General features: G+C 56.4%; 8 protein-coding genes across 8 annotated transcripts; 5 read left to right on the top strand and 3 right to left on the bottom strand.

Annotated features, from left to right (window-relative positions):
• The first annotated feature begins 112 nt into the window (after positions 1-112).
• Positions 113-772, top strand: M406DRAFT_320691 (uncharacterized protein). The gene has a single exon (XM_040919423.1). It carries the CDS (start codon positions 231-233, stop codon positions 474-476), a length of 246 nt encoding a protein of 81 aa, XP_040782189.1. The 5' UTR covers positions 113-230; the 3' UTR covers positions 477-772.
• Positions 773-1,018: 246 nt separating this feature from the next.
• On the bottom strand, positions 1,019-2,668 carry M406DRAFT_336710 (uncharacterized protein; the record flags this gene model as incomplete). Its single annotated transcript, XM_040921175.1, has 2 exons — positions 1,019-1,037; positions 1,104-2,668. The coding sequence occupies 2 exons, from the start codon at positions 2,666-2,668 to the stop codon at positions 1,019-1,021; spliced, it is 1,584 nt and encodes a 527-aa protein (XP_040782188.1).
• Positions 2,669-5,314: 2,646 nt separating this feature from the next.
• M406DRAFT_59944 (uncharacterized protein) lies at positions 5,315-6,097 on the top strand (the record flags this gene model as incomplete). Its single annotated transcript, XM_040924661.1, has 2 exons — positions 5,315-5,940; positions 6,025-6,097. The coding sequence occupies 2 exons, from the start codon at positions 5,315-5,317 to the stop codon at positions 6,095-6,097; spliced, it is 699 nt and encodes a 232-aa protein (XP_040782187.1).
• An 898-nt stretch (positions 6,098-6,995) lies between these two features.
• On the top strand, positions 6,996-9,935 carry M406DRAFT_286107 (RabGAP/TBC; the record flags this gene model as incomplete). Its single annotated transcript, XM_040918656.1, has 4 exons — positions 6,996-7,169; positions 7,235-8,588; positions 8,691-9,281; positions 9,351-9,935. 4 exons carry the CDS (start codon positions 6,996-6,998, stop codon positions 9,704-9,706), a joined length of 2,475 nt encoding a protein of 824 aa, XP_040782186.1. The 3' UTR covers positions 9,707-9,935.
• A 52-nt stretch (positions 9,936-9,987) lies between these two features.
• Positions 9,988-10,366, top strand: M406DRAFT_54234 (uncharacterized protein; the record flags this gene model as incomplete). Its single annotated transcript, XM_040924536.1, has 1 exon — positions 9,988-10,366. A coding segment is annotated over exon 1 (182 nt), but the record flags the coding sequence as incomplete, so codon positions are not given.
• Positions 10,354-12,970, bottom strand: M406DRAFT_59942 (family 63 glycoside hydrolase; the record flags this gene model as incomplete). The annotated part of the gene is made up of 4 exons (XM_040924660.1): positions 10,354-10,602; positions 10,683-12,652; positions 12,727-12,892; positions 12,941-12,970. The coding sequence occupies 4 exons, from the start codon at positions 12,968-12,970 to the stop codon at positions 10,354-10,356; spliced, it is 2,415 nt and encodes an 804-aa protein (XP_040782184.1).
• A 1,944-nt stretch (positions 12,971-14,914) lies between these two features.
• M406DRAFT_242177 (HET-domain-containing protein) lies at positions 14,915-15,610 on the top strand (the record flags this gene model as incomplete). The annotated part of the gene is made up of 1 exon (XM_040916167.1): positions 14,915-15,610. A coding segment is annotated over one exon (696 nt), but the record flags the coding sequence as incomplete, so codon positions are not given.
• Positions 15,611-20,098: 4,488 nt separating this feature from the next.
• Positions 20,099-20,703, bottom strand: M406DRAFT_354740 (uncharacterized protein; the record flags this gene model as incomplete). Its single annotated transcript, XM_040922990.1, has 1 exon — positions 20,099-20,703. A coding segment is annotated over one exon (604 nt), but the record flags the coding sequence as incomplete, so codon positions are not given.
• Positions 20,704-21,460: the final 757 nt, after the last annotated feature.

Raw genomic sequence — 21,460 nt, 5'->3', positions numbered from 1 at the left:
ATATGACTTCACGCACACCCACCCCCCAATCCTCCTCTGCTTCCAAGTATATAAGGCCAGTACACCTCCTGCCTTGATTTCCAGTCCTTTCATCTCATCATCAACAGCCTCAACAAGCAAAGACAAGCCAAAACAACAAAGAGACAATTCAATAACTCCTTCACAACTCACATCTCAACACCACCACTACAAACCCACTACCAGCCCAAATACCACCCCAACAAATCACAATGGCCGTCTACAGCACTAGCTTCACCACCGAGCGTCCTATGCTCTACGGACGCAGCGGTTACAACAACAAGCCCAACGGCGGAGATGATGACGACTCCAACAAGAACCAGGGCCGAAGTGGCTACAATTCCAAGCCCAATGGCGGCGACGATGATGAGGACAAGAACCGCGGCCGGAGTGGATACAACTCCAAGCCCGACGGCTCCGACGACAAGGACAAGAAGAGATCTTTCAACTTCGCCTAAGCAAGAAACACATCTCTCACTCTCTCTTTTGCCACACCACCCAATGGCAACTGATCAAATCACCGTCCCTATACCGGTCCTCCGGCACGAAGGGGGAACCTCTTTGTACCAACACACCCAATTATAGAGATAGAAAAGCTCAGGCTTAAATCCGGCGTTTTATTTGGTTATCACTTCACCGTCTTCCCCACATAAAACCTGACTGGCAACGGTTGGCTCGCATCACCGATACGACGCCCCAACCCCCCAACAAGTTTCCTTACTCACTACACTTTGTCTTTTCTGGCGCATGGGAGAATGGGAGAAGAAGCATTGGAACAAATAGACGAGCTTCCGGCTGCAAAGCCAGAGAGAAGAACATGTATGATTACTATAGAGCTTTTCTATGAATAGAAGGGAGAGGTGGGGCAGATGAGTGGAGCTGGTGGGTGGTGGTGGTGATGATGATCCACATTATTTTGTTTACCGAGAGATCAAAGGTGTAGGGCTGAGGACTAGGATAAGAAAACAGATCAGACCATAACAATGTTCTGAACATAATCTCATTTTCCTACACAAAACCTGCAATCCACTTTTGTCAGTCCTCTCGCTTCCGTCAAAAGAATTTGGGGGCCAAAGGTGTAATACTTCTCAAAGATCACCCCCAAAACCTCCTCCACATCACCAGCTTCACCCCGGCCAGTGATCCGTGCTAGGCAATCGCCTGCGCAGCGGAGGCTCTCGGCGGCCAGAACGATGTCCGGTTCTTTATCACCTACATTCTCCTCACCTTGAACATCATCTTCTCCTGTGCCTGCAGCTTCTTTCATAAACGCCTCGAGATGCTCCCTGCACTGCGCCAACAGCTGCCGCTGCCTCTCCGTGCCGCCTAACAACTCTTGCATATCCTCGGGCAGGGAGGTCAGCCTCTCGAAAGAGCAGATAAGCTTTCGCGTCAGGTGGTGGATACCGCCGGGGTCCTTTTGTGTGAACACAGACGACAGTGCGGCTGCCTTGCAAGAGATTGTGATGATAGCATCTGCTCCCGGGATCCTGTCCAGGACGGGGGGTTTGAACCCGCGCAAAAGATCGTCCAGAGTCGATTGATCAACACAGTCGCATTTGTTCACGACGACGATGCGCTGTTCCGCTCGAGCAGCCAGCTCCAGCGTCTCAGCGTCATAATTGAGAAAGGCGACGCCCGTGTCATCTCTTTCCACGGAAGCCAAGACGATGGTCACATCTGAACTCAGAGCCTTGAGCCTTGCCCTCTTAATGCCTTCTTCCTCGATGGCGCCGATGGCGGCGTCATCCTCCAGGGCACGAGTCCTGATGCCGGCTGTATCAGCAAAGGTGCATAGGTAGCCTCCAATGTCGAGGCTGGCTTCGACAATATCTCTCGTCGTGCCAGCCTCGCGAGAGACTATCGATGCCTCGCGGCCCACGATGAGGTTCATCAGTGAGCTCTTGCCCACATTCGGCGGGCCAAGCAGCGCGATCCTGATGCCATTCTTAAGCAGCTCAGTTCTCTGGCCGGCGAGCTCATGCCGGTCTATCGAAGCTAGGATCTGCTGCACCAAGGACGTGACATTATGCAGGAGTTCACGGGGCGACTCGTCAAAATGCTGATCTTCGGAGAAGTCTATCAGCGCCTCGATCTCGCCGCGCGCGAGGAGTAGATCCGAGCGCCAGGCATCGTACGTCTGCCCCCTGAGCCCAGAATTCCCACGGACAGCTGCGCGTCGCTGTTGTTCTGTCTCCGCCGCCAGAACATCACTTAGGGATTCCACCTGAGACAGGTCCAGCCGGTCGTGGAGAAAGGCGCGTTTGGTGAATTCACCTGGCTCGGCGTAGCGGATGGACTGCAGCCCAGGGGCACTTGCACACCGCGGTATGGCGCCCAACACAGCCTTAATGGTGGCAGGGCCGCCGTGAACGTGCAGCTCCAGAACATCCTCGCCGGTGACCGTCTTGGGAGCCGGGAGATACAGGGTCACAGCTTCAGAATCCAGGATGTGGGTCTTGTCCGGCCGCTCAGGATCGTAGAGCGTCCTGACCGCCGCATATCTTGGCTTGGGGAGTTGTTTCCCGGGGCAGAGGCTCCTGTACACATCCTGACATGCGGGACCTGACACGCGGATGACGGCAATGCCAGCCCTGCCCTGACCAGACGACAAGGCGTAGATCGTGTCGTGCTTGGAAGGTCCGGTCATCACATCGAGGCCGTGCCTGTTCGGTCCATCGTGAAAAGCCGAGACCTGCGTAGGTCTCAAGAGACTTGCGTAGTCATTTCGTCTCCCAAACACGGCAAGCCGTGGACCAGATGCCACAACCTTCCGCGCGAGTGTTGGTATGGTCGAAGTGACGCCTTGTGATAAGTGTCGAGCTCGAAACGCCGTCCGAGCACTCCAGGACATTGATTGGTCGTATGGCTTGATTGAAAATCCGCGAGAGCTCCTGTACACGACACATGCACTCCTTGACACAGGACTGTCGAGGCGGAAATTTGTTTCGACAGCAAAGTCTCAGCCGCTGTGTACACAGCAATGAAGAGTACTAAGAGTAGCAGCACTGTCGTAGTGGTAAATAACCTGCTAAGGCTCCACTTGAAAAGGCCGTTGCAAATCGCAGCGCAGGGATTTGCAGGCGGGCAGTGCGGGCTGCGCTACTTATCGATAACAATTCCTCTGGAGACAGGGGTCTGAAGATTTTATTTTCTGAAGGAGAACCTCCGCAGAACTCGTCCCGCCTTCTCTTCTGCAAGAACACCTTTTTGCCAAATTCGCATATCTGTGCCCACAATGGCTTCCGACGAGATCGTCTGGTATGTCTTGCGTAAAGGAAGAACCAAGTCAAAATTTCTCCGCTGACTATTTTCCCTGCAGGCAATATATCAACCAAAACTTCTGCGCATTCAAAATACGGTTCGCACCGAGCCCTTGCCCTTGATCCTGCGACTATGGCTGACGACGATTTAATTGAAGCACACCCAACAACCAGAAGCAGACCAACTTCTGCAGGAACGAGTACAATGTGTATGTCTGGCTAGGAGATTCATGATGAGGGACGTGCGCCGGCTGACTTGAACATCTTTAGCACCGGTCTCTGCAATCGGCAGTCCTGCCCGCTGGCCAACAGCAGATATGCCTCCGTCCGGCCGCATCCCGACAAGCCGAATGTTCTCTACCTTTACATGAAGACAGTCGAGCGCGCGCACTTGCCGAATCGCATGTGGGAGAAAATAAAGCTGCCATCGAACTACCAGAAGGCACTGGCGATGATTGACGAGAAGTTGATGTACGCGCTGCGGGCTCACCCCTCTCCTTCTGCCTAGCGACATTGTATTGACTTTAGATACTACAATAGGTACTGGCCAGAGTTCCTTAAGCACAAGGCAAAGCAACGACTCACCCGCCTTACACAAGTTGCGATTCGCATGCGGAAGATAGCCGCCGAGGAGGAACGTCTCGGCGAGAAACTTGTGCCCAAACTGGCACCCAAGGTGAAACACCGAGAGGAGGCACGCGAGCGGAAGGCCGAGGCTGCAGCCAAGTTGGAGCGGACGATCGAGAGAGAGCTGCTGGAGAGACTACGACAAGGTGCCTACGGTGACCAACCCCTGAACGTATCACAGAAGATCTGGGAGAAGGTGCTCAACGGTCTGGAGAAGGAGGGCCAGGGCGTGCGCGACAAGGATCTGGACGAGGGTATTGAGGATGAGGACGAGGAGAACGAGTTTGAGAAGGAGCTTGAGGAGGAGGAGGAAGACGATGAGCTGGAGGGCAACGTCGAGTACGTCAGTGACCTCGAGGAGAGCGAGGATGACATTGCCGACATAGAGGACTGGATGGCTAGCGAAGAGGATGATGACGATGAAGAGGACGATGACGAGGAAGACGACAGCGAGGAAGACAGCGAAGAGGAGGCTACGACGAAGAAGGGCGGCAAGGCGAAGACCGGCGACAAGCGGAAGAGAGGCCGTGTCGTGCGCATGAAGGGCCGGAAGAAGATAGAGCGCGAGATTGAGGAAGAGCCGGTCAGGGAGAAATTGGTTGTGTCGGACTGGTAGGATGGGGGATTGGGGCAGGTTACTTGTCTATTAACTTGGCAATGGCGAGGCGTTGTAGGTTGGCGCATCTAAAAAGGAAGAATTATGGGCATCATTTTGCATCCCAGAGTAATGAAGCAACCGTACTTTCTCTTTATGGATACCAGCTCGTATCTAATTGACTAGAGTATATCGAATGAGAGAGCCAGAGTCACAAGTTGTCCGTGATTGTGCTGTGGTTTAATTTCTTGTTTCGGCGGTGTGTCCCTGGTTTGCATTTCAGGGGCCAAGCTTGTCAACCCCAAGCTCCATTTTCAGGTGGAGGGGTCGCTTGTGCTTGGGCGATCCGCCGCTTTCAACCTGACACAGGCAAGACTCCAACGTCGGGCTCCAGGGCCTGACCTCCCTTAAACTTGGTCATGCTCACTTTCCAGCCCCTCTCACAACGACACCACCATTACCACCACCACCTGATTTACGAGATCCTCAGGGTAGACTCAGCTTGCCCCTTTTCAATGCGATTACAGGGGACGACCGCATTCGACAGAGATCCTGTTTAAGCTCTCGAGCGAGCTGCCAGACCGAATCGTCCAGTCAAGCCAAGTCACTGCCAACTGCTTCTACTGATCATCCGAAGGCGACGAAACGAGACCTGAAGCAAGGCCGCGACCGCAGTCTTCAAGCGCATAGAACTCTGCACAGCATTCTCGCCGCCTTGCTACCTGACGACTTCTGCTAGAAACAACAAAAACTACGCGAACACAACGAATACAACGAAAACAAAGAGTCATTACTACGCAACGCACCCACCATGTCGTGGTACTCCAACATCGCCTCGCGCGTAAACAACTCTGTATCCAGCCTGCAGCGCTCCGTCTTCAACAGCGAAGCCGATGGCGACACCGAAGACGACACGTACGTTTGCCGGGTGCTGCGCCAGCACTACACGGAGAAGGGCATCGGCTTCCCAGGCTGGCTGCCACCAGACCCCAAGGCGCCGCCGCCCACCCCCGTCGCTGCCAACCCGGCCCTCAACTCGCGGTACGGCAACCTGCAGCCCAGTCCGAGCACCGGCGGAGGGCTCTCATCACTGTGGGACAAGAACCGCGCGGCGGGAGGGGGTGCGCCGGCCCAGCAGGCGGCCGTGGCCAGCGGCGTTAACGCCAGAAACCCCTTTGCGCAGCGCAACGCAGCCCTTTCGCCCGACCCGGGAATGCAGGCACGGCCGAGCCTATCGAGCCAGAGGGCGGGGAGCTACCAAACGACGGCCAGCGCAGGAAGCAGCATACAGGACCGGTTGAGAGGAAGGCTCGGAGGGGGCGCGAGGACGACGAGCCCGAGTAGCCCTGCGAGCCCCTTCTCGCCGCCGCCATCGCAGGGAGGGGGCGGCGGCGGCGGAGGAGGAGGAGGAGGAGCAGGAAGCGATGATTATGATCCGTACAAGGCGGGCGCATATGGTGGGGCTTATGCGCCGTCGTCACCTGGCGGCGCGGCAGCAGCTCCTGCGGCTCCTGGTGGAAGACGGGCCGGTGGTGGTTTGCCTAGTGGGCCGAGGAGGATGGGTGGCTTGCCCAGTGGACCGAGGATGAGATAGTGGACAGAGATTGCCATTTTGAAACGTTGAGGGCGTTACGCACGGAGGCTGTGAGAAGCAGTGCTCGCTCACATGTCAGCCAGCCTATGGATTTTCTCTTATCTGGTACAGATTCGACCAGAACATCAGGAGCATTTTGCAGCATTTGAGTTTGGATCAGTTCGGCTGAGAGCAAGGAGTTCTGGGTAAGGAGGGACGCACAACGGTACATAGATCTCGAGCGCTGAATGAATGGATCTCCATCATACGTTGTTTGCCTCCTCTCTCGACACCAAGAAATTCTACGCTAAGGAGTGCAAGGAAGACATAATGATTCTCCGTCTTCGAAACGTTGTGCGATACGTGGTCTTACCATGTACAACTTGTGCACCATCTGTCTCAAAAAGTAAGGCAGAGGGGATTCAAGAACAGTCGAGACATATCAGATCTGGAATGGTTCCAACTGGAACCTTCGACAGCGTTGCGCAGAGGCCGCGTGTTTGGGAGGCGAGGACTCTATCAGAAGCCACTTTCAGGGCTCGGCGTGGCGAGTTAGCGTCACACTTACAGTGCGTAATGCCCCTAAGCTGCACGCGGACCAAGCTGACCGCGGGGTAATACACCTCCCGCCCTCCCGCCGCATGCCTGCGTCACTGCTGGTCAGGTCAGTCATGCAGTGCCACAGCGGTGCCAGATGGACGCCATCATATGATCGACCTTCCTTCCGACCTCACTCCATCCTGCCCTCGTTCCCTTACCAATTCACACGACTATTCTTCGTCCCTCTCTCCCTCCTTACCCTACCGAAACCTCTTCACGAGCCCCTATGGTTCTCAGAAGAATTCCAGACACGACTCGAGAGCAGCCTGGCCCGCAAGCCTTACACTCCGGCTCCCCCGCGGTTCGTGGCGTTCCTACGATGACGTCTGACGGGCTGCCTCACACAGGAACCTCTCAGGATACACAACCAGCTCGCCCAGCCTCGCCCGCAGGTAGCCTCTACGCCATGAGTGACGACGAAGAGGGAGGGTACAATACCATCACTCACACGGAGACTGGACGAGGGGTTAAGCTGCTGTACTCCAAGAGCAAGGTAAATCTCAAGTCGCCACTCTCTTCTTGCCTGTTCGCAGTGCAAAGCTGACCCGATGAGCGCAGGTCTACATACATCCCACACCCTCCGCCAAGGACAATATTCCCGGTTTCATAGCCCTGTTGCAACAGAAGCCTCCGTCTGGTGCACGACCCTCAGAAGATTCCCATGATTCTCAGTCCATAGCCTCTGCAGACCTCCTCCTGGCATGGATTCCAGAGTCGCAGCTTGGCGAGGCTGCTAGCATCTATGTCAAGGTCGACCTATCTGACGGCGACTCTCCTCCGAAACAGTCCTACCTCGTCCCTCCTCCACCGACTGTTACAACCCACCGTGGCTCCGTTGGCCACTATGCCTTCGCCATCCCCGTCAGCGCAGTCTACTCGCTCCTGGTCCGCCCGCCCAGCCTGGGATGGTGGTTCGGCTCTGTCATAATCAATAGCCGCGCTGGCGACAGCTTTCCGGCACTCTTTTTTCACGACAGCGAGTGCGAGTCGACAATCCTGCAGAAGAAGAAGCACATGAAGGACAAGTTCGATCCGTTCGGGGAGAGCGGGCAGATGTTCTGGGGCGGCGACGAGGTTCTGAGGTGGCTGAGGGCTTACGTCAAAATCGAGAGGAGTGTTGCGGAGCCCAACATCTACCTGGTTGAGCCCAGCAAGGAGGACAGCACGGGCTTCGGCGCCAAACCCACGAGCAGCACGGCCTCGTCCATCGGTCGCCAGGATAGCAGCCGCGGTATCACGATTGGAGGCGCAGCCGGTGCAAACCGGGGCTCAAGAGCCGGATCAAGCAGGGATGCACAGATGGATCCGTTCACCAAGTTCGTGAAGGAAACCGGCTGGAACATCATGGAGAAGTTTAGCAAGGTCACGACCTTCACGCGCAACGCCGCGAACGAAGTCATCGACAACCCCCGCATCCCGCCTCAGGTCAGGAGCCTGCTCCGCAACCCCGAGGTCAAGACGCTGCAGGATGAGTTTGACAGCGCAAGGATATACCTGGCGCGGTGGGCAATGGGCATAGCGGAGCAGAGCGAGAGGGACCGCCGCCAGAGGATATGGACTGCGCAAGATGTGATGGAGATGGAGGACACGGATGTCGGTGAATTTGAGCTGATAGAGGGGACCAGTACGTTTTCACTGGAGGAGAGGAGGAAAACTGTCAGCATGAAGGAGTGGCAGACTTTCTTCGATCCGACAACCGGAAGACTAGCCGTTACGATCGACGAGGTAAAGGACAGAGTGTTCCACGGTGGCCTCGACCCGGATGATGGAGTTCGGAAGGAGGCCTGGCTTTTCTTGCTGGGTGTGTATGACTGGCATAGCACCGAGGTCGAGCGCAGGGCCCAGATTGCATCCTTGAGAGACGCATATGTGAAGCTCAAGGGTGCATGGTGGGAGCGCCTTGTTGATCTGGGTGGCCAGGGCGAGGAGGGCGAATGGTGGCGAGAGCAGCGTGGCCGAATTGGTATGTTCTCTGCCCATCTCCTGTCATTCCATCTCACCAGCAAATTAACAGTCCGAACAGAGAAAGATGTCCACCGCACCGACCGGAACGTGCCAATCTTTGCAGGCGAGAACATCCCTCATCCGGATCCAGACTCCCCGTTCGCTGAGGTCGGCACCAATGTGCACATGGAACAGATGAAAGACCTGCTGCTCACGTACAACGAGTACAACAAGGAGCTAGGCTATGTCCAGGGCATGTCCGACCTGCTTGCGCCCATCTATGCCGTCGTGCAAGATGACGCGGTCGCCTTTTGGGCGTTCCAGCACTTCATGGATCGCATGGAACGCAATTTTTTGAGAGATCAGTCCGGCATGCGCACGCAGCTGACCACGCTCGACCAGCTGGTGCACTTCATGGACCCTAAGCTGTGGGAACATCTGGACAAGGCCGACAGCACCAACTTCTTTTTCTTCTTCCGAATGCTGTTGGTGTGGTACAAGCGCGAGTTCCCTTGGCTGGATATACTGCGGCTCTGGGAGGCGCTGTGGACAGACCATCTGACCAGCAGCTTCCACCTCTTCGTGGCTCTGGCGATCCTTGAGAAGCATCGGGACGTGATCATGACACACCTGCAGCATTTTGATGAGGTGCTCAAATACAGTACGTGTTCAAGCCTAAGCCTGTCCTCTTCCCCCTTTACCATCAGCGTTGCTGACCCGCCCTGTACAGTCAATGAACTCTCCGGCACCATCGACCTCGAGTCCACACTCATCCGCGCCGAGGCCCTCTTCCACAAGTTCAAGCGTCTCATTGAGGCCATCGACAAGAAACCCAACTTCCCCGCGCCGCGCTTCACCCTGTCCACTGCCGCGCCGTCTCTACTGGCTGCCAGCAGCAGCAGCGGGTCTTCCACCCCAAACGGCCAGCAGAACAAGGGCAAGCAGGCCGAGCCTGAGCCCAAAAAGGTCATCACGCCTGAGCTGCGGCGTCTGCTGAGCAAGGAAGTTGTGGTCCTGCCGAGGAAAGAGGTCGCGAAGCAGGGTGACGGGTTCTTGGCGAAACCGGACCAGGCGCACACGCGATGAGCGGGTTCAGTCAAGGAATTGAGTATCTGGCAGTGTAAAGGCAATAGGAAACCACAAAATGGCGGCAGCGGTGGTGTTTGAATCATAAAGCTGTATATATTACATGGGCATATTTCAGCATCGGCGTTATGAGGCTAGGGCGCTTGCTGGATCATGATTGTGGGCGTGTTTGGGCTATTCCTGTGGAGGATAATGAGAGCCATGAATGCATCACTTTGATTCCTCTTCCAAAACATCCAAACTTGAATATCCTGGACATCCCTTCCTGTAGGCAATCATGTGCATCAAATTGAAGTATCATTTTTCCTGCTCTCATTTAGTCTCCCTTCTTTTCCTGCCCTTGTTCAATGATCTATGAATTTGCTCGTCGAAATTGCATATGCCTTCTCCATCACGAGATGTGCCTCGACGCACCCATCATCAAATCATCAGTAATCCAGCACTGCCTCATGTATCGACGCCATGAAATCTTTTTCTTTTTACCTCTTTGGGTGTATATCACAAAGAACCTGTGCTCCAGAACAGATACCCGTCGCAGTTCTTTTTCATCTACATTGGCCCCCTCCCTCATTTCACCTGAGCGTGAAGGCAAGACCTTTCTGTCTCCCAACTCTGAAAGGGGGTGTGGCCATTGGCAATCTTGCTGCTCACAGCTCATCCCTGACATGGCCGCCAGAGCCGCCCAGGTCTGGCATAGCCATGATCTTGACAACCAGGCTGGTCCAGCCGGTAAAATGCTGCGTGCGCTGACCAGCGCCTGTCTCTGGGTTGTACTGCTCCCAGGCGAAGCCGGTCTCCTCCCAGGACTTGTAGATGGTCTCGACGAGGTTCCTGCGCAGGCGGGAGTAGAGGTCCTTGGCCTTGGCCTGGTGGGGGCCGGGCTGTGTGGCGACGTTCTGTCATGGGTGGTGAGTTAGCGGTGGTTCTTGATGGTCCTTCTAGGAAGAGAGGAGGGAAGATGTGATGAGTAACTCACGTAGAGCTGCGTCACAGCCATGTAGTTTATGTTGATCCACACAGGGCTGCGCCAGTAGTTCTCATCGGTGCCGTAAAACTCGGACTTCTTGCTCAGGCTGCGGATGCCATGAGGGCTCCACAGCTCCTCGTCGTCGCCAATCAGGTCTAGGATCTTGCCCAGCTTGGGGCTGTCCGGCTTCAACAGGCCGGTGAGGAAGGGCATGAGCGAGACGTAGCCCTTGTAGCACACCAGCTGGTTCTCCTCGTAATCGTCGATGGTGGCGTCGCAGTAGCAGCCCTCCGCCTCGGACCAGTGGAGGTCGTCCAGGTTGTGCTCGATCGCGTCGAGGATCTTCTTAAATTCCTCGACGTCCTCAGCAATGCCGATCGTCTGGGCCACGTTGATGAGCGACTTGGTCATCATGCCGACCCAAGCCATGAGATCGACGTGCAGCTCTGCGGGGTGAGGAGGCTGCGGGCGTGGGTAGTCGTCCATTCCGCTGGTGAGGACGTGTCGCGGCGTCCTTCCTCGCCAGCGGTAGGCCTCCTTAGAAGAGTAAGCCTCGCGGTCGTAGGATTTGATGTCGCCGTACTGGGTCTTCTTGAACCACTCGAATTGTCTGCGCATCAGCGGGTAGAGACGGCGGAGATAGTCCAGGCCGAGCTCCGAGTTGTCGAGATAGGCAGTGCCGAGGCTTTCGCCTTGCGAAAGCTTCTCTTTCTGAGAGGTGGCGCTGCCGTTGGCGATCTTCTGTAACTTGGCGATGTAGGTGTCGATGACGAAGAAGAGCGTCGGCGGGTTGGCGTAGTGTGGATACTGGACTTGGAACTCTTCGGGGACCTTGCTCCTTGCCTCCTCACCCAAGATCATCTCGCGGGGGATCCAGCCGTCCTCGTCCATGAGGTTGAACCAGCTCTTGAGAATCTCAAGAGTCAGATCCATGTCCCAATCAGCGATGGGGAGGAGGTGGAAGCCCTCGTCCCAAAGGAAGCCTCTTGGGAAGAAGGGCCGAGAGGGGATGCTTGAGAACAGCTCATACGGGCCTTCTAGCTTCTGCTCTTTGCGGTTCCTCGCATCTGCAGCAGCCTCCCAGAAGCCTTCGTCATCCTCCTCGTACTCAGCAGCGTAGGACCGGTCGACCAGGTGCTGACCGTAGAAGTAGCCAATACCACCAATCAGGTTGGACAACATGCTGCGGCCGAAGGTCTTGTACCGGTCCGTCGTGAAGGGAGCCTGAGGTGCGAATACACTGGTGAACCGCTCCCCGAAGGACTCAGTTGTCTCCTTGATTTCCCGGGTCAGGTCGTCGCTGGTCAATTCCTTGCCGGCTGAGGCGCTAGAGAAGAGGATATCGAACTCGAAGGGGCCCTCAAAGATTTTCTGGACGATGTGCGTGTTGCCGAGACCAGGTTTGTTGGACAGCCCGTACATCTGCCAAGCCGGGGGCGGGGCCTCCTGGTTGATGCGAGGCATCATCGCGTTCATGCGTTCGCTAATCTGGCGCATGGCGATGGCCTTTGCCTGCCAGAGAAGCTCTGGGGGCACGTTGAGGGACTGAACAACGGTCTTCTCCAGATCCTGGTCCTCATCAAAGTCCGTTCCGGCCGGAGGGTGCTCGCCCGTACCCTTCGTGACGACAACCTTGAAGTTCCCAAGGGAGTCTGAGCTTCCGCTGAAGGTCACATCACTAGGGAAACCGTTATCATCGCCGTCCGCCTGAGGCTCAATGGTGCTGCCGAAACCCTCCTGCCCGAGGAAGAGGACGACTTGGGTCCTGGCATCATCGGGGACGCCAGGTCGAGGGACGCCCTTGATCCTGGCTGCCCAGCTGCCGCCATTGGCACCTCCAGGGACCTTGATGAAAGAAGTGGTGATGTCGATGCCGTTGCCAGAATCATGGATGGTCTGCACGCCTCCCTTCCGTATGTCATACTCGTCCCAGCCATAGCCAGCCATTCCCTGGTGTTGCTCACATGTGTACCTGAAGTCTAAAAGTGTGTCAAACGACAAAGAATTTAGAACATAAGAGGGGAGGGGTGGATGTTGCAGAAAGTGATCTTACTGTCGCGTGCAACCTGATAATTATCGACATTGGACCACATGAGGCCAGTCAATAAGGAGTTAGGTGCGCGTTGGCGTACACCAAAGTAGAGATTGGGCCGGTAGGGGCCCCAGTGGAGGCTCTGGTTGTTCAGACGGCCTATCTCTGCATTGAGGACAGCCTCATCCTGTGCAAAACTGCCAGCAATCAGCAGAAAAGATGAGAGAAGGCCAACCAGGACAGCCAGCGGGCGAGGAGTCGCCATGGTGGGATTGGGGTTGCTTGTCGTCAGTAATGGGATGATTTTCTTTTTAATTCACAAATCTGACTGACAAGCAATTGATGCAGAAAGATGATGTCGTCAGCAGCAGTGAGCACATCTGTTGGGGATCAGGATGTGTTTGTGTCGCCGAGATGCTGCTCTGGGGGTGTATTCAAGATGGACTGCAGACTCATGAAGCTACAGGTGTTCTTTTGAAGGGTCGATGTTGCAGCAGGCTAGCACGGCTAGGTACGTACCCCTGGAGAGGCTGACGTGGGGTGCCCCACATCACGTCCCACTGGCTCTGAGAAGTAACCCCTGGCACTGAGTGGAGTTGTCTTTTTTAGCAGATCTTACTGCTAGCCTAATCAGTATTTCAACGTTCGCACTTTGACTTCCCTTTGACATCTCATCTACAGTAGCCGTCTTCCTCGCAGAGCCTCACTACAACCATTTCCCCTTCTTGAAACAAGTTTCCTCCCTCAGCTCTGTCATCATGTGCACGGTGCACGATCTTGAGATTACAAGACAAACTCAGAGATTGAGGGAAACAGCCAAAGCATTCCAATTGGATGGTTTGTGTGGATCATTGAGCGCAACGTCGAGGTTCTTAACGCCCCCCCCCCCCTCTTCCACAAAAGAAAAGAAAGCCGAAACGGAAAGGAAGTAGAAAAACAAGGACGACAGTCAGGGGTGATGAGATGTACGAGTCCAGCATGCGCATGGGATAGATTGGCGCGAAAGATGCATGTATGACTGGGGTTGATTGGGTGGGGTGTGCCACACACACTGCTTATCTTGCATAGGGAACGAGTCCTCCAGTAGCGCCACGTGATCGCCTCGAACATAAATTCATCTCAGAATTTGGATCAAGTTGTAGTACCCTTCCATCACAAGTGCACCCAGACGAGACTTGGGCCTTTTCCCCACAGCAAATATCCACGTTAACGGCGTCAACACCAAACCTGCAACATGGCTGCCCAAGGGGCCGGTGATCTACGCGAGCCTAGGTCCTCTAAACCGGTTCCTGCCGTGGACATCATATACTATGATTTGGATACAGAACCAGGCAGTCCCGCTGTGACAGCTCATCCCGACACAGCGCTGGTGCTGCTGGGTTGTGTGCACTCAGCCCCTTGCCTTCGTTCACCGGACCCGCAGGTTGTCTTGAGAACCTTCAACGCCCCGGTGAGCGCATCAGCGTCAAGCCTGAAAGATGAATATGAGAGTTCTCCCCATGGACCCAAGAACACCATCCCGAACAGCGCCACGTGGGACTCCAAGGCCTTGGTGGACTATTTCGAGACGAACATGTCCCCGCCCTCGTTCCTTTCAGCCGATATCCTCGCCGACGAAAATAGTACTGTGGATTTGAATCGTCTCTGTGGCTACTGCCAGAAGGCGTGTAGTGTGTCTCGAGTCCTGAATCATCGAGTTCACGACGAGGATCCCGCGATGCCAGACTTTGAGCCAACGGAAGAATCGCATGGTCGCATGTTCACCAAGCATCTACGGGAGTCATTTGAGTTCCATCCCTCGGGTGCGAGCCTTCTCTCCTCAGCCTTGCAAGGGTGTCATCTTTGTACGATAGTGTGCGACGAACTCTTTGCCGAGGTGGTATGCCGGCTACGGAGCAGTTGCTTCCCAAAATATGCATGTTTGCCGCTCAGCCCACCTCGACTCGTCCTTGAGTGGTCCTGGTGGCACAGGAGCCTGGAACCGGACCAGGGCCCTGCATCATCCCGACGGATCTCCCTTGAATTCAGAGACGGGATCTCTAAGAAGTTAAAACTGTTTAAGGTGAAAGGCCTGGACGTGGAGGCGAACACAAGTGGCGGCGAGACCCAAGACGAACAAACCACACTCCATAGACACCAGTCAGCTGTCGAGGAATCACTCCGGACGGGACACTTACTCAGCACAAGCACAGGGAGTGATGCAGTCTTTGTGTTGGCCAAACGGTGGATTTCCGAATGCTGTCAACACCACGCCTCATGCCGCGATGCGGTTGGAACGTCTCGGTTTAGGCCAACCCGACTTGTAGATGTCGGGCCGCCGGATGGAAGTCAACAGCTCCGGCTCAGTCTAAAGACGGGCGACGATTCCGCAGTTCAATATCTCGCTCTTAGTTACTGTTGGGGCACCTCGAACGTCTACAAATTAACATCAAACACGGCCGGTGAGATGTCGCGGGGCTTTCCTGCGTCTAAGCTCCCACAGACGCTTCAAGATGCTGTCAACGCATGCCGAAAGCTTAAGCAGCGCTATATCTGGATCGACTCTCTGTGCATCTTTCAAGACTCCGAGGTTGACTGGAGGCAGGAGGCGGCGCAGATGGGTCTTGTTTATACCCACGCTCTTTGTACCATCGCTGCGGTCTGTGCAAGAGATAGTTCAGAGGGCTTCTTTTCGCGGCGCAATCCGCGGGTGAGACAACCCTGCAGCTTCCCGACCAAAATCAAAATATCTACTTGTCGATTGTTCAGTCGGCTGCATTATCACAAAATACAACCGAAACAACCTCTGTACAGCCGCGCGTGGGTTCTACAAGAGCGTGTGTTGAGCCCAAGAATTCTCAAATTCGGACTAGAAGCCGTATCCTGGGAATGTTCGGAGTCCTTGCTCTACGAAGCCAAGCAGACAAAGCCCCCTTACTACGATTCTCCGTCGCGAATAGATTTCAAGCAAATCTGCAGAGCTCGAAACATCGCCAGAGACAGAGACTCGCAATCGGCCTTTTGGTTGTGGTGGAAGGCTATGATACAGAAATATACCTGCATGGACCTCACCAGACCCAGAGACAGGGTGGCGGCCTTCTACGGAGTACTGTCCGATTTCAGAAACAAGACTGGAACCGCTTTCTTCGACGGACTGCCTGTCGACTGCTTCCTTCCGTCGCTTCTCTGGGTGGCCAGAGCTGGCTCGGGGCGTCGCTTATCTTACTCGATGAAGCCATCTGAGCAGCGTCTCTGTACATCCTCCATGGTCAACACGCTCTCTTGGGCTTCTGTCGAGGCCGTCCTTGAATATTCCTATCACTCTTGTTTTTATTCGCGGGACGCCTCAAACGTCATCATATGGGAGGCTGCTGCTTGTATGGAGGATGCGCTACAGACAGAAAAGGAGGAAAGAAAGAAAAGTCAGACATCCAGATGGCTGAGGCTGTCAACACAAAGGCTGTGGGGCAAGGGCCTGCCAGGCTCGCACAGACCTAGTGAGGCACCAGGCCTCGCACACACTATACATCCCAAAAGTACTGCACCCGATGCCCTCGTTATGTACGAGAGAGAACAAAACATCGATATCACAGTACCCAAGACAGTTTCGGAATATGCCACACCAGGTCCGATGAATAGCCGGATCATTTGGGGCCATCGAGCGGACGAGTACCGTTACACCTCGCGACTCATGGAGCTGAGACCGTCCTTCTGGACGCACAACGCACCCTCACAGGTGATCATAGAAGGGCCCACCCTCGCCTTCACGACGGAGTGTACCGCGCAGAATCTGTCCAGCATGTTGCATTGCTCTTATTGGAGCCACCCTCTATATGAGAGGGGTGACAGCGCTGGACCCCACGTATGGTTCTTGCCAGACCTTGTTGATCTACGACTGGCTCCCGTGGGATGGAAAATAGATGTTTTGTGTCTAACCATCATGGAGTGGAGGTCGACTACCAGTAGTCTTGTCCAAATTTCTCAACCTGAGGCTGCGGAAGTACCTGCTGAAATAGGAGACTGGGTACCCGATCATGCAGCGGGCTTGGTGCTCGTCAAAGGCCCGGATGCGCATGGCGATGTCTATACCCGGGTTGGGTATTTCGAACTCACAAGCCCTCCCTTGGGGATAGGTGGTAACGAGTATGTGCGTGCTCGAGAGGCTGCGAAAATGAGGAGGGTTGCCATTATATGATAGTCTTACAACATTCGGGGAACCAGTGGTGGAGACTCTCTTCTCTTGCTTAGGTTAATGAATGTGTATTAAGTCTATCGGAATCCTCTTACCGAAGACTGCGGGCTGGCTGATACTCTGACTAGTCTGGTGCATCCTATAACCTTTTCCTCATAACACAGGCAGCCATCGACACCCTTCAAGCTAACCGGTGGAGTGCTGATTTATATGTTTGTTGATTATGAGGTTCGCGAGTCGGCGTTCGGAATGCTATAGCGTGGCTCTCCATTCTGTTCTTTTTGGGGTTTCTTGAATATACATAGTAACGTGGATATACAGCTAATGATACATACTTGAGTAAGCATATAAGAGAGCAAGACAATTATATCAAGGCAAGTTAGTTGCTAAGGGGACATGGACAAGCAAGTGTTCCCCCAAACGCCGTTCAAGCCCTTCGCTTCGACCTCCTCTCAGGGGAGATCCAGAACCCTTCAGCATCATAAAGCCCCAGACTCTCCTCGCTCCTCCGCTCAGGACTGTTCTCTCCAACCTTGAGGCGTCTTGTCGCCCTCGGGGTGACAGCCATCCTCTCCTCGGCGCCCCCCTTCTCCTCTTCCTCAGGCTCGACCCATCCAACCCTCTCATTCTCCTTGTCATTGTGAACACCATGACGTCTCCTCTCACTACTACTCCCACTCCCGCCACCACCACCACCACCACCAGCAACTGTACCCTCCGACGTGTTTTGCCCCAGCCCAAGGTAATTCCTCCTCGCCTCCCTCTTCCCAGGCGGGCTCACGAACCGGCCCGTCTCCTCCTCCCGCAGCGTCGGCAGCACGGGGCTCACGCCGGACGACGCGTCCGAGTACCCGCTGGCGGCGTTGCTGTAGGCGCTGATCTGGCTGTTCATCCTGCGCAGCTGGGCCACGGTCGACGACACGGGCTGCTGGGCCTGGATGCGGTAGTCCTCGGGCGGCACGAGGCGCACCGTGCTGTTGTTGGGCCGCGCTGCTTTCTTCTGGTGCTTCTGCTTCTTTTGCTCTTGTTCTTGTTGTTGTTGCTGCTGCTGCTGGAAGACTTCACCGCCACCACCCATCAACAGGTTCAACTCGCTCAGGGCATGGTCCTTGTCCCTCCTCTCCCAGTCAGCCGAGTAGTGCGACCCAGATGAGTCCGAGATCTTGCGCACCTCGCCAGCCGCACGGCGATAGCTTCGTGTAGCCTTTGTCGTCGATGTAGAGGCGGTAGTGCCAGTGTTCCTGCCAGACGCGCGAGAGTCAAGAAGGCCGTCAGCACCGTTGCCCCTACTTCGGCTGCTACTATCTACAGGAGGGCTGGCAGCAGCGGCACGGGCGTCAAAGGCCTTGGCGAGGCGTGCGATGACGGTCCCTCGCGAGATGGCTGGGCTCGGAGGCGGGAAGTCGGGCGTGTGGTCTCTGGCGCGGCCGAGGGTGGGCGAGCTGGCCTGGGCTCTGAGCTGGCTGAGCCGTTTGGGCTGGGAGCTGGTCTTCTTGTCTCTTATGCCAAAGGCAGGTGTCTGGATTTCTTCTTCCTCTCCTCTTTCGTTCTCCTCCATCCCCTCCATCCCCTCATCTCCCTCCTCTTCTTCCACGCCCCGCCCATCATCATCCTCCTCCTCCTCCTCCTCCTCCTCCTCCTCCTCCTCCTCATCATGCACCGTCGACAGGTTCCGCCTGTGAAGATTCGCAGTGGAGCTGACCGCTGATGTCGGTGCCGCAGGATACACCATCGCAAGCCCGTTGCCACCACGCTGGGACTGAGGCGTCGTCTGCTGCTGAGAACCCTGCGCACCCCGACGGTCAGGCGAAGCCCTACGCGCAGCAGCAGCAGCAGCAGTAGGTCGCGGCTCAGGCGACGCCCTCGAGTTGCCCGAGATGATAGACAGCGGGCTCTCCGACCGCATCGTCACCTCACTCCTGTTGTTGTGGTAAGGGGGCAACCCACCACCATGCAACAGGCGAGGCGCATCGTTGAACGCGTGTGGCGTTGACGTTGTTGTCGCCGTCGTCGTCGTCGTCGTCCCCTCCACACGACTACTCCTATTGCTCATGGGGCGGAGGGGCGCCACATAAGGGCTGCTATTGTCGTCCCGCAGCGACACGACAACAAACGGGTCATCTCCAGTAGGCGCCGTCATCAGGGGCCCAGACGCGAACCCAGCAATCTTGTTCATGTCGGCAGGGATGCTGCTCCCAGGCGCCGTGATCCTCGTCTCGTCGGCCGTCTCGTCCACGCTGTCGATGGTCGAGAGCGATCTGTCTCCAGGCTCGTCCGACGCGATGCTGCTCGTCATCGAGTCTGCGTCCTCCGAGTCTTGTCCACGCCTCGCCACCAGCTGCTTCTGCAGCGGGCTCGGCCTGGCCCCTCCTCCTCCTCCTCCTCCTCCTCCTCCTCCTCCTCCTCCTCCTCCTCCTCCTCCTCCTCCTCCTCCTCCCCTCTCCGGGCTGGTGAGGGCGTGGTAGTGGCCCAGCCCAGGGCTCGGCCCGTCGCCAGGCTGGAGCAGGCTGTCGGCGTCCGACGCTGCTGAGTTCTGGGAGTCGTCACGGCGGTGCCTGCCTATCCGTGGCGGGCTCGGCGTCCACGAGGAGTCGCTGGCGGTGGTGGTGGTGCCGCCGCCCAGAAGGGTCGTGCAGGACCCAGCGCCCGTGTCGACGCGCAGCGAAGGCGGGCAATGTCTTTCCATGGCGCTGGGAGCCAGTGACCTTTTTGAAGGGCTGCTGCTGGCACTGCTCTGACCGTGCTTCGACAGCCCCCCTCTCTGCAGCCTTCTCTCCGTGCCTCTCAAAATCTCCGTCAGTGTCGAGTCCGACGAAGGGTCCCTGCTCCTCTTCGCTGTCGTCGTCCCTGCGACTGATGACGGCACGCGCGTGGATCCGCTCGTCACGGGCCGCTCCGAGTCTTCATACACGTAGTAGCTCAGCCCTCTGTCCCTGGGCGCAAAGCTCGTCGTCTTGGGCCACCCGGTCCAGTTGTTGCTGCTGTTGGACCTTTCGTGGTGCAGCACGCTGCCTGCTACTTCTGCGCTGGCGGCTAGCAGCGCCTGTCTGGGCGGCTTGGGCAGCTGGCGCGGCGGCGAAGGCTGTGCCTCTGTGTCCTGCTCGGCCACGCTCTCGGGGATCGTCAGCTTGGGGATGTGGAGAGAGGCCAGGTGGTTCTGGAAGCGGGACATGGCCACGTTGTCGTGCACCATGGGGCGAGGTGGCTGCTGCTGTTGTTGTTGGTGAGGATCCATGGTCGTTGTCTGGACAGTGTCGAAGTGGTAGTGCTGAGCTTGGCCGCCCTGTTCCATCATCTTGGGACTGCTGCTGAAGTAGGCAAGCTTGGGCAGCGTGGGAGAGATGGTCTTCAGCGGCCAGCTCTCGCGAAAGCTACGCCGCCACGACCGCCGCCCCTTGCCGCGCCCTCCACCATCACCGCTGGCTCCGCGACGAAGGCTGGCTTTACTCTTGCGCTTACCAGGCGAGACGTTCATCGGCGGGCCGTGGATGCTGTCCTCATCGACCCAGGCATTGGACGTGTGGCGACGATGTTGTCCAGGCCGCGACGACGACGACGACGCCACTGCGCCCTGTCCAGCCCCGCTCATCGTCTCCTTGCTCCTCTGGCTTGCGCTCCGCCCGCTGCCCACCGAGAACAGGCCCGAGCTGAGCCTCTGCCCGCCAAATAGCAGTGGCAAAACAGGCGGGAGGCTCGTCCTCGACCCAGCCTTCTTCTTGTCCCTCCTCCTCTTCCTCCTCATCCCCCACGTCATCGTGCTCACAGGTGACAGGCTCCCCAGCCCCGTCCCCCCGTCCGACACAAACTCGCTGCTAGCTAGGGACATCTCTGGTCCCCTGTTGCGCTTTCTCAGCTTCCTCGGCCCGTTTGATCCTCTCCCACCTTCGACCCCATCCTCCTCGCCCCAGGGGTCGTCGCCGCCGCCGCCGTCGTGATGGCGGTGGCCATGGTCATCTTCTTCCCCACAGCTCCCGTCGCTGCCGCGGTACACGCTCACCTCCCGCCCGTCAATCACAATCGTCCTTTTTTTTAATCCCCTCCTCCTCCGGCGCCGCGATCTCGACAGGAAGAGGAGTGTGAAGGCGATGCTGGTCACCACAATCACCGTCCCGCCGATGACCACGCAGATGAGAGCCCACAGAGGCACGTTGGATGCTGTCACCTGCATCCTGCGCGTGATAGACGCGAGGGAGAGGGATCCCAAGGTTGTCCTGCTGCTGCTGCTGGTGCTGGTGCTGGTGAGAGGCATCGTTCTCGTCGCGTTACGTGTCGCGTCTGTCTCTTTGTTCTTTCCTTTCCTCTCCCTCTCTCCTCTTTATGGCCCTCCTCGAAACGCGTCTTTGTAGGGAGGCAGGCCGGGTCAAGAGAAGAAGTCCATCGATGCAGTCAAGATGTCTGGGCCCTGTTGGAAGCTCAACAAGAATTCTGTCAAGATATATGTCAAAAGTGCAAATACTGTCTGTATACTTGGAGTATCAAGTCGCCATTTGTCGGATGCCCCTCGAGACACGAAAGTCTTGGATTAGGACAAGAAAAACACGGATTGTCCAAAGAAGGGAGAAGAGAGTGAGAGGTCGTGTATGT

This window comes from Cryphonectria parasitica (assembly GCF_011745365.1).
Source record: "Cryphonectria parasitica EP155 unplaced genomic scaffold M406scaffold_1, whole genome shotgun sequence".
Taxonomy (NCBI): domain Eukaryota; kingdom Fungi; phylum Ascomycota; class Sordariomycetes; order Diaporthales; family Cryphonectriaceae; genus Cryphonectria; species Cryphonectria parasitica.
The sequence above is the reverse complement of the archived record's forward strand: the minus strand, read 5'-3'. Positions and strand labels throughout refer to the sequence as shown.